General features: G+C 36.0%; 1 protein-coding gene across 20 annotated transcripts in view; it reads right to left on the bottom strand.

Moving 5' to 3' along the window:
* LOC121424405 (mucin-2-like) overlaps positions 1-12,572 on the bottom strand; it is a 42,873-nt gene that overhangs the window by 25,832 nt on the left and 4,469 nt on the right. For 12 of the 20 annotated variants that reach the window (XM_041620090.1, XM_041620074.1, XM_041620084.1 and 9 more), the window contains exons 2-7: positions 11,234-11,840; positions 9,191-9,229; positions 8,165-8,197; positions 6,143-6,214; positions 3,145-3,333; positions 1,709-1,933 (exon numbers count right to left, since the gene is read on the bottom strand). In XM_041620090.1, the coding sequence (XP_041476024.1) occupies positions 1,709-1,933; positions 3,145-3,333; positions 6,143-6,214; positions 8,165-8,197; positions 9,191-9,229; positions 11,234-11,327 (652 nt within the window). In that variant the 5' untranslated portion in view covers positions 11,328-11,840. Of the gene's footprint in view, positions 1-1,708; positions 1,934-3,144; positions 3,334-6,142; positions 6,215-8,164; positions 8,198-9,190; positions 9,230-11,233; positions 11,841-11,951; positions 11,976-12,052; positions 12,152-12,200; positions 12,278-12,572 lie in introns of those variants that run through there. The other 8 variants (XM_041620075.1, XM_041620080.1, XM_041620076.1 and 5 more) reach the window with 8 other exon arrangements.

Here is a 12,572-nt window from a genome sequence, read left to right as displayed (position 1 = left end):
ATACACAAATGAATGGAAATAACAGCAGGGAGGAATAAACAAATTAGAAGTGACATACACATACGTGTACAATGACCCAATTCAATATTTTTTCATTTTCCTAGTATCCCAACACAGTTTGCTCTACATTAAAACAAGACGAGTAAACAAAGAATCTATTGTGCAGCAGATGATAATGTACATGTAGGACTGTACAGAGCATACCGGTACATGTAGTTGAGAACTTTTCTTATGAGCAAATATGATAATAAAATTTGGTTACCAACGGAATTATTCCCGGATAACATGTAATTTTAAGCTATTTGAAGCATGAGTTAGACAATCATCGGCAAAAGCGAACAAAGTACACTGAGCAACATGACATGTTATGCAATACCCCTTTCATATACCAAATTATGCGGATAATATCCGCACAATTTGGTCGTAAAATCGGGGCGGGACCAGTTATCCGCATTATTTCGATGCTGCAATTATCCGCATAATAGCGGCATCGGGACCAGATTTTGATTTTATGAATGCATTTCCAAAGTAATGCGGATAATTGCCATGGTGCGGTCACAAGGTCATCCTTTTCCAACTCAACCCCATCGGAGGGGGTGTGTGCAGTTGCCATGACAATTATCCATCTTTTTCAGGTCGGGCGCTCGTAAAAAATAGTGCGGATTATTTTCGGAGTTTGTGAATGCAATTTTTATTGAATTATCCGTATTACTCTTAGGGGGATAATTGGAGGATGGGTTTATGAAAGGGGTATAAGTCATCGATTTAACACCGTGGATCCTGAAAACTGATGAGGGCAGATCCGACACATCAATGGTTACTATACAGGGCTGTAGCCGAGGCCGGCCCTTCCGAGTCATGAGCCCAATGGGATTGTGAATGATTCACTGCCCATTCTTCTACCAAAACCACCGTTGGCAGTGGCCTACACCAGCACAATGTGGCTCCAAGAGCGGCCTTGACTACAACCCTGATTACTAATGATGATCAACTAAATGATGTGAAAGCAAAGCCTCAGGGTATGGGAGTCATGATATAGTTTCATGAAGAGGGTGTGCAAAGCAGATGGATAAGAAGTCTTTGAGATAAAGGAAGTGATCATCTTGGAATGAGCTTCACAAGCTTGATGAATCAAGTACAATGGTGCCACACATACGACTAGGCAAAGCGAATGGTGAAGACCACTGATGTACATGTATGGAAGCTTAAAAGTGCTCAAAGGTGACAAGGTAATGGAGGATGGGAGAACAGACGTCAAGATGAAGAAACAAGAAGGCAAGATCTTGAATCATGTCAAGTTGACATTGTTGAAACAAGAAGAGATGATCTTGGACAGGAGAAGACAAGACCTTGGATCATGTCAAGTAGAGAAGACAAGCTCTTGGACCATGTCAACTTCACAGCAACCAGCTGACGATAAGTCAAGATTCCGGAACTTGTCAGGTTGGAATGTCCAGAACAAAGAAAAGGAGTTCAACATCCCAGATGTCATTGAGTCGATTTTATCTCACTACAAACTAGAAATACAGTATCGTTTTGTCTTTATCTGACAATATCGACTAGACGCGACCCAGTATCTTGCCCAAGTGTCTGCTTGACTCCTTTTCTTATTCTCCTATCCTGAATTACCCTGTACTCTAGGTGCATATTTAAGACTTCCATAGAGGCGACATTGACTGAATCTGGAATGCAGAAGCATTTGTCTTACCGGTGCCACCGAATGTACTGCCACTATTCATATCACTTGTGCTAGGTACAATGGACGCAGTACCTGTGACAGCATCTTGAGTTGTTGGCGAGCCATTATCTGGCGTTGTGGTTGTTGTATCATTGCCTTGTGTTGTGTTGAGATCAGTGGTAGTAGTTACCAAGGTTGTGCTTTCAGAACCAATCGATGAAGTGGTTGTGGTTGAAGTGGTCCATGTCGTATTTTCTGTGTTTTTCATAATATGTCACTGTATGTTTAGCAACATTTTCAACACAAACATGTGGTGCATGTACAGTTTTCAATGAAATATGATAATGACCATGGGGATAACATACATTACAAAAACGCAAATACATATATGTGCACAGCATATTGTGCATTAACAACGAACACAAAACATATTTGTGCAAAGTACTGTACACAATGTCAATATTTTTTTTTCTATTTTAAAGACTTAAATTCAGAGAATAAGGATTAAATTATTAAACATATGAAAATACTGAACTCCCCGAAAGAATTAATATACTTATCCACTTATATAACATACGTGTACTTTAATGTTTTTTTCACTGACCCTTTAACAGCCCCCCCCCCTCAGTTAAACAAACAAAAAAAATCATGTTTCCCACCATAAGGAAAAGAAACATCTATAATGCAATATTGTAAATCATTTCAAAACGAGTTGGTTCATCCAAAAAAAAAATACTTGGATATGGAAGGGGCATGGCTCTAAAAACACATGTGTGAAGCAGGTCAAGAACAATCATTAATACGATCTCTTGGTTGAAAAGTATGCTGCACTTTTGATTGAGTTTTATGACATAAGCCTATACTTGAAGGGCTTCAGAGTTGTACAAAAAAGGAACTTCAAATCATCTCATAACCAAGTCAACATCAACTAATTATGTTTCAAGTTCCAGTTACAGCCGGTGCAGCACAACGGATTCACTACTAGTGAAATCCCTACTAAGCACAATCACGTCTCACCTGAATTGAATCAAGCACAAATGTCAGAGTTAAAACCAATAAGGGCAGAGGATTGACTCATGTTCAGTGATGCTCTCTGGTTTAAACCCCTTGTTGTTTTCCGGTGGGATGAAAAGGAATCGGGGGAACAAAAAAAGGGGGGAAATCCCTCACATTGTATCCATGAAAACCTCACTGGATCCTTCAGGGTCTATCATAATACACTGGGCAAACCGGCAAAGAGGGGACAAGAAGCAGGGGCAGAGCCCCTCCTGGAAAGAAGTGAACTATTCAATTTTTCTGACCCCCCCCCCCCATATACGCACTACATTGCACCAAAGACTATGCACAGCATGGGTACTATTGATATTCCTTTGAGGTGAATAGTTATTGCTAGATCCTTGAGTGTCATGGTATATTGTATACTATTCCTTTATAGTCCTAAAATAACAGTAAATGTCAACTACTACCTGGGTTAGAAGTGGATCCTTCAGAAGGCACAGTTTTAGTATTATTAGAGGGGCTAGAGCTTGGTCCACCCTCTGGGGTGGGGTTAGTATCAGAAGGAGACGAGAACTCATCAGTAACAGGGCTGGTCTCAATGGTAGGCTGGTCCGTAATACCAGTATTAGGACTAGGTCCTGTTGTTGACGGTTCTGCTAAAAACAAGATCCAAACAAATATATTTTCTCTGAGGTCATTATATATAGGAATCAAGTCGATCAATGAAGCCATAGAGATGTACATGTATGATAACTTCAAGAATGGGTGCCAATGAAAAATGAAATGTTAGCTGACAGCAAATTGCAAGATGGATGAAGAGTTTCCACGGGAACTTAACATCAATGAGTCTACTTGTACTTGAGAGATCACAGACGTTAAACAATTTCCAGAAATGCTAGCAATGACTCTAAAGATTGAAGCACATTGAGCGAGCAATAAGCAGCTTCTTTTCAAGCTTTTAAATTGAAATGTCTAAAGGATAGCTGGCTTTTGATACTTGACCAAGGTATATTAGTATTACCACAACTGGAGAGCCTAAAAAGCAAAGACACTTGCATATTTCATATCAATACATGGCAGAAATCTATGACAGGTTGACTGTTCACCAATCAAATGACATCTTATCAACTGCTTATAAAAAACAGTGTATGAGAGATGTCCTCTTCATTTTATATAATAAATTAGCATTTTATTTTATTTTTATTAAAGAGGGAAAAAAGAGAAATAAAAGCAAGGGTGTGTAAAAAAAGGAATAGAAAATGACGGACAGAAAGAGAAAGAGAGAGGAACAGGGAGAGAAAGATAGACAGAGAGATGCTGAAAAAGAGAGAGGGAAAATTGACAGAGAGAGATAAAGAGGGAGAGTGAGGGTGGGGGGGGGGGGTGAGGGAGGAAGAGTGAAATAAATGAGAGAATATAGAAAACAAATAGAAAAAGACAGAAAATTTAACCATGTAAAGGAAAATCCGTAGCTTATATTTCTTTTCTTTGTCATCTTTATTTGATAATGGAAGAGTGTAACATAATTTATTCCAGCAATACTGTTTAAAGATTTTGACAAAGCAGCAGCTATCTTTGTTAGATCTGAACATCACATGATTTATTTCAGCAGAATATTTTTTTCCTCCAGACTTGGTGAAAGCAACAGCGGCAACCTACCTCCAGCTAGGTAAGTATCCATGAAGCATTTTGTGCAAACAAACAATTGTTTCCATGGCAATGACACGTAGCACATTTCACCATGCATCAATAATATGCCAATAAAGCTTAACATACATGGACGACCACACAGTCATGTTGAAGCTGCGAGCTACCCATTTTACAGCATATACCCCTTATTTCTAATCTGCTATTTGAGACTGGGATTTGGCATTTTCTATTGCACAAATTTAAAAAGTTGCATGAAGTCCATATAATTCAAAGTCAAATAAAATCTTAAACTTAAAATTGTAAATGTACCTGCATATACCCAGAATTGAGATAAATATGGTTAATAATTTATGTATTTGAATAAATCTATTAAATGGCAGCAATGAAATATAGGTTGAATTAATTTCCTAAAAGCCTTCAATACAAATACTTTACATATTCATGAGTGCTCATTCAAGCACATACATGTACTTGTAAACTGAAATGTACAGAGCTATAGTATAATGGATGAGAAATTAATCTGAAGAGGATCCCAGGAGGGAGATGTGCAGAAATAATCAATTTAATCACAAAATGGAACCAAACAAGAGTGAGGGAGGATTGCAATTTGACAAATGTTATTGATGAGATATATGCTCCAAAGCAATGTATGAAAAAGATTGCACTCTACACGTGAGTATCCCTAGCATGAATACAAATCTTTGGAAAAAATGATTTTAACATGATAATGGATGAAGTGTTTACATCTGCTGGTGCTATGACGATCAAATATTATGGGACCTTCTTTCAGCATGAAATAATAACAAAGAATATCAAATAAACCTTATATACATGTACTAATCAGACTATCAGAAGTGCAGAGATTCATGTACACGGCATCCCAATCTTTCCAAATGAAAAAATAGGGATGACTTTGTTTAAAAACTTGAAAGAATCAGCGATAATCCTGAGTGTGTAGTAAAATTATCAAGAAAATATGAAAATCAACATTTCATAAAGGTAAAAAATTCTTTCATCTCAGGTCTAGCAGGGGGTATTTTATAATTTTTAAGGTAGTGCTTTCATATTGCACGTACATGAATACACAAGAAGTTCATCCAAAATAAAAAAAAGTTTGCTATTGGCAAATAATTTTTGAAAAAAAGAATGAGATCATCAAATATACAACTAAAATGCAATAGCTCTTGTTGTCACTGTCAGAAGTATATACACTGTATCTGTATTGCTAACATAATATTTAAATCATAAAAGTTAGACCAAAGGGTTGTTGTAGAAAGAGCTATTTAATCGTGATTTTGAAAATCAAGCACAAATCTGAAATGCTTACTTCCAGTTCAACTTCAATTTTTCCATCATTAACATAATAAACAAATACAATTCAAACATACATCATTGGTTGGAAATAAAAATGTGTTTGATTTGTGGAATTGTATTTCATTGTAATTCTTTCTGAACTGGAGATTTGAAACTGATTAGTGTGATGTAAAAATAAGAAAACAGCTTTAATTTGCACACAATTGTGCAGTCAGAATGCACACAAACGTAACACAAGTCGTCAAACACTGGATTGACAGAAATTAATCAAACACTCCAATGGAAACAAAACAACACTGTCGGAAAAGTGATAAGTAGGAAACTCCTCACTCAAAAAACAAAATAAACGTATATTTGCAAAATGCAAATAAAACAAAGGTTTACAAGTACTCTGGGATGTCAACACCAAAATATTCCATTTAATTATTAAAACGAAATGGAAACTGAGGTGATGGGGACTACAAAAAGGCAAAGAATTTAAACAAAAAGGTATATAGGTACCTGTAGTTGTGATAGTTGGGGTATCATTTGTGACTGAGGTTACCGTCGTATTTCCAGGTGGTGTAGATGTACCTACATGTATAGTAATTGTTATTAATATAGTTTTTAAACTACATGCAACTGCTTCACAAGTTCTTCAACACCAATATACTTTTGTTTTTATTTTCTAATTTTCCTGGGAATATTATCACATCTTAAAATAAATGTTTATAAATGTAGATATTGGTGGCAAACTTAGTGTCAAAAACCCAAGAATTAAATAAAAACATTGAATGAATGACAACAAATATCATGTATTAGATTAAAATGACATTCTAACTTCTACATGTACATGTACATATGTACCAGTACACAAAATGGTTTTATTGTAAATGCTATTAAAATACACGGAATAATGTTCCTTGTATCAATTCGCAATTTGCTCTACGATTTTAAAGAATGCTACATAAAAATGTTGTTTGTGTAGCTAGCAGAATCTTACATAGGACTGTACAGAACTCAGTTGGGAGCTTTTCTCTCATGACCATAAAATGCTTATCAAACTTGGTAAGCAAAATTACTCCCTGCAATGTGTTGTGTTGAGGCCTTCCACAGATTTCACGTTATTACCAGGGCCCTGTCTTACAAAGAATTACATGTACGATTGATCCAATCAACCTCAACCGTATGGAAATCCATCAATGTCATAATTTTTTTCTACAAGAATTTTGCACAATGTCCTTTGTACACAAAGAGAAGAATACAGAGTTTTCAAGAAAACAATGAATGTATGAATAAACAACAGATCTATAAAATATCTTGAATGAACAGGTATGTTATATGTTAACATAATGTAGAATACCAAAGCGATGACATCAGTTGCCATGGCGTCATGGCACCTGGTTCTAAACAAATGAATCCGCTGAATGAAAGCATGTGTTTCTCATAAGAGAAAATGGCTGCTATCCGAATATGATCACTTGCAACCTATTTTTCAGATGAGCCAAAGTCATACAAATGCGTACAGACGATCTTCAGCTGCGACTCACTTTAGAACCAGCCCGCCGTAACACCATGGCCACCGACGTCCCACTTCGGTACTTTATTGCTGGCTTTCCATAGTAGTGGCTGATCTGATCAATCGCAACTCTCTGTACGACAGGGTCCAGGCCATTCAACATTCAAAGGAATCATGAACAAGCCCATGATACGACAAAGAAACGTGCATGGAGGAATGAGGGACAATGAATAGTATCATGGATATCATTATCAATACCCCTTTCATACTGTGCTCTCTATTGCTTAATAATATTGCTTTCGAGAAAGGCGGTGATAAGAAAATGAAAGTCGCAGGTGAAAACTTTCCCATTGAGCTTTATTAAGCGAGTTAAGAGGAGATGCACTTGACAGCATGAGGATGTTTTAAGTTCTGCTGCTTAATGGTGTCTGAGAATCAACCCTATGCAAACCATGGAAAATTTAAACATATGACTTTGCCGTGATCATTGAAGCATGTCACACAACAACTGCAGATGAACCACATCTGACTACTGTTGCTTCATTAATTTTCAAAATATAAAAAATTAAAAGAAAAAGTACATGTATGGCCTTGTTTTGCACCTAGTTCCAAATAGTGATCAGTCATGCATGAATGACTATGAATCATTATGCAACAACGTATGTTTTCAGACCTTGTTGTGATCAGGGAAGTTGTTGTGATTATTGAATCATAGCATATAATGCTTAATACTGATCATTACTCATTTCATACTTTCTTCTCGAGATGAGATGATATGCTTTCATTTGATATGCCTCTCCCAATATTTCAGTCGGTATTACACATTTCGCAGGCGATTTTAAACGAATGGTGAAGAGTGGTGAAGATGGGTAATGGAGAAGAGCTCAGTATGAAAGGGGTATAATTGGTCGGTCCTGTTTCACAGTGATACTACATGTATATTTCAGCACAAATCCATGTACATAAGGATTATTCAAAGAAAGAAGAATAATGAACCCTTTCAAATAAAACAAAATAACATGTACCTGGCGTTGTTGTTGGAGTTTCGGTGTATGTCCCTGTAGGCAGCATGCAACGAAGGGTATTAATACAAACAGACAAGTAATAAATTCATTTGCATAATAATTTCACTTTGTTTACACTGCTTGATAATGTTTGCAGAAACATTACTTGATAGAACACACTGATGACTTTGATCAATCATTAGATAATTACATTGTTATAAATGATCCTTGATACATGCATTGCTTATTTCAATGCTTGACAATTTTCATTTATTTTCAATACTGTATATTACTTTGGTACTGCACATTGCTTGATAAATAGTTGTTTAAACTGCTTGTATCAAGATGTTACATATTGCTTGACAATGTATTACTTTGTTGTACTATGTAAATGGGACTACAGTGTTAAGACCATTAAACAAACATCGATATTTAGTAAACTACAATTTGCAAGACATTCAATACATCTGCTCCTGGAGAAATGCGCTCCCACCAAAAATATGCCTAATCAGCCAATTATATAAATCGCACATCTCTCTGAACCTGACATTCATCCAAATTCTAACACCATGCTGAATATGGTGCACACCTACCTGCACATGTAGATAACAACTCTACTCTTTTTTTGTGTGCAGAAACTGACTTTCTAGACTAGAGCAAATTAGGGTCCCGTTGCATAGAACAAACTCAGACTTTGCCATCCAATGGTATTCTTTATTACAGAATCAATGTTGTTGATAAGCTGTTTGGCATTGTTACCATGGTAGTTAAAATTGGATTGCAAAGTTAAACTTATATTTAATGGGGTCCAAGAAAGGTTGGATAAAAACATAGCCTATTAAAAACACAATCTACAAATTGTTCCATGCAAATTGTAATTGTTAGTTTTGCACAAATTCATTCTATTTTAAACTACATGTACGTGTAAATCTTTAAATTCATACTGTACACAGCACTTTCAAGACCCATCTGAATGCACATGCAATCAAATTTAACATGCAGACAACTAAAATGATATGATGCATTGTATCCTCATCTTTCACTTACCGTTGGGTGGGGTTGTAGTTGTACTTGGTTCTATATAAACTAAAATAAAATGAAAAGAGAGATATGAGTTAAAACTATTTTCTTGGAAAAAAACTCTTTATGAAAATCATGTTTCCTTTAACATCAATATGACTAAAAACTTCTGACATTTACAATACATGTAGACTGCACAAGGGAAAACTTAGAAAGTAAATATTACTATTTATAGCAATGTTTCATTTTAAGAACAAATTTAACAATGAGTAATATACAAAGGCACAGGTGCATGCATGTTACATGACTCAGTATATGTACCTCATAATGAACTCATGACATATAAATGAAATATTCTTGTCACAACCAAATTTTCTGCATAATTTTGGAAGATTGATTTTACTTAGACATGACATGACTGTCAGTATAAATTTATAATGCAAATAAAAACGATGGGGCAGTTTGTCTGAATGTCAATACATGTAGCTTTGTTGCACAACATCTGAAGCTGAATGTGGCTTAAAGTGGTAAAACTATCAAACACTGTACATGTAAATGTAGAGCAAGAATCAATTTTTCTCATTTTCATTGCTCTCATATACATGTATGTAGATTTGTAGACAATTTTCTTCCTACATGTACACCAGGCAAAAAGAAAAAAAATATTTTGGGCAACAATGATTGGATAAGCTTTATTCTTTTACTGAATGGGGGTTCTTTTTGAGCATTTCAGGGCAAAATCATCCATTGCTACAAAGTAATATTTCCCTGCCCTACACACGACAGAGGGTAATTCTTTGAGAGAAGATTACCACCGAGGCTTGCTCCATCTATTTGGGATAACAGGGACTCAGTTTTATAATTATGAGGGGAGCAATACAAGGCTCCTAATAAAAATGTTGACAGAGAATGATGTTTTCAAGGTTGACTCTAACAGTTTGATCATTAACTGACCTTCTTGTTAATTAAGCAATTGCTGAGGCGAGTGATGATTCTACCAAAAATGGATGAAGTAGAGCGTTAACAAGTGATCACTCGCACTCCCCTTTAACTAACTCTTTGGGATAAGACAACTTTTGGCCCCATTCATTCTGAATTTTAAGAAAATAGCCCCACTGGTTCCTATGAATTTCAAAACCAATACCTGAAATGAAAAAAAAATGAACACTTTCTGAAGGAAATAAACTGAAAAGAAACTTGATCAAAGACAGGCATCACTGCAATGAATAAAAAAGTGATAAATTTGCAGGTTCTAAATAGACAAAGCCAATTTAACAGGGTCCTAATTTAGAAAAAAAATAATTAAAACATTTTTGAGATGCTGGATAGTCCTCTCTTTGTAGCCAATCAAATGGCATGATTGGACAATACCATTCTACCAACATGTTTAAAAGTTTATATGCCAGCTGCATGTAGGATTGTAGCTTCTCAACTTTACCATATCTCGTCAACAAATGCAAGTTTTTTTCATACAAACTTCTATGATTTAGTAAAGGAAGTTGAGAACATTCACAATTACGTTGTTTGAAGGTTTGCATGGTGGCATGTACAATTGCTGATGTGGTTTACGGTACACCATGTGGAGTGTTATAGAAACAGTGGATAGAAGAAGAGAAGTGTATAGGAGAGAAAGTGGAGATTTGAGAATAGAGTATTCTTTCTTGAAAATAGTCCTGAAAAGGACTGTAAACCATCTCTACTCGCCGCCATCTCTACTCGCCGACTCAAGCCAGCATCTCCTCATCAGCTCTACTACTCAAGCTGTTCTCACTCAACACTCCTTCTGGTTTACAGTCCTTTTCAGGACTATTTTCAAGAAAGAATACTCTATTCTCAAATCTCCACTTTCTCGCCTATCCACTTCTTCTATCCACTGTTTCTATAACACTCCACATGGTGTACCGTAAACCACATCAGCACATTCACAATTACCATGTTACATACATCTAACCATGATGATTGACAAATACAAGGAACAAAGAATTGCCCAAATTCTTAAATGTGTGTACAGAAGTACGGAAATACATGTTAACTGTTACGATCTAATAAGAAAGAAAAAATAACACTTACAGCTCGGTTTTTCGGGAAGTTCAGGTGGGGAGGAAGTACAGTTGCACTCAAGGTCACTATTACCCTTGAAACATATGTCGTCGGGTGAAGCCATCTTGAATCAGCTCGAAGTAGGCTTATGTCTGATATCTCATATAATATGTCGGCACTTACATGTAAGTCACATCCTTGCACTTTAAACACAATATCTCTCGCATGGAGAAAGCCGGCATAACCTCTCGCTCAAATCATTAATATGATGGTGAAATTTCTCCATATTTTTGTAAAAGCAGATGAAAGCCCTTGCTTGTCACATACAGTACATGTAGATCCTCAATAAATGAATTTCATGGATTCATTACAATTGTGTTAATACATGCAGACAAGGTAAATTTGAAGTCGAGTTGGTTCCATATTTGAGCGTGAAGTCATAGGATTTGGTTTGATACAGACACAGCTAGCTGCAGTTATCGTAGACAAGATGCATAGTAATCTTGCCAGCTGAATTGTAAACTAACCCATGCATATGTACTGTAGATGCTGATTTACTGGCATTGTATTATAAGGCTTGGATGTATCACTTTTCTGGCTAGATCCAAATCAGGTTCACCGTCATCTCACTCAGTTCCTGCAATGACAGAACATAAAGAAAACTGTTAAATGTGAAGCGTCTTTGTCAAACAGATAAAAACTTCAAATCAATAGTCCTACCACTTTTAAAAGATCATTAAAAGATTACGTGATGATCTATCCACAATAGAGTCCGCCAAATCAAATACTTGTATCTCTGCTTCTAGAGAGGCTACAGTAACAAACAACCTCTGTCTAGATTTCACCTACGTGTCCTTTTTGACCTTTGCTTCTGATTTTTAATGTATAACAAAGCTAAAATACTGTAAGAGATTGATGACAGACTCTATCATATATATCAGTGATCACATAGACATTGTGATAACTGATATAAGAACAATACGAGAGCCATTCATACTGCTACTGCTGCATGCATGTCCACACAACCATCATCAGAGAAGCCACACAAGTATAACAGAAAATCACTATATCCAAAATCTTTACGCACGACGCCGTTACCATGCAACCAGGTTCATAGTACATGGATGAACAAACATGAATGTAGCTCTCTTTTGTGGCAGAGTTGTCAAAAGGAGGAAGTCATCAAAAATAATGAGGGGTTTCTGTTCTTTTACATCTTTTATGGGTGCAAGAGGGTTAATAAAATTTAAAAGAACATCTTGGACCCTCTTTGATATTATAACCTTTCTATATTTAACTGAAAGATCAACAAATTTTAAAGTTGCAATAGTTTGATACATGTATAGGGAAATAGAAAATGTATGAGGGC

The sequence above is a fragment of the Lytechinus variegatus genome, chromosome 11 (genome assembly GCF_018143015.1).
Source record: "Lytechinus variegatus isolate NC3 chromosome 11, Lvar_3.0, whole genome shotgun sequence".
Taxonomy (NCBI): Eukaryota; Metazoa; Echinodermata; class Echinoidea; order Temnopleuroida; family Toxopneustidae; genus Lytechinus; species Lytechinus variegatus.
Note: the sequence above shows the minus strand (reverse complement) of the source record. Positions and strands in the feature narration are given on the sequence as shown.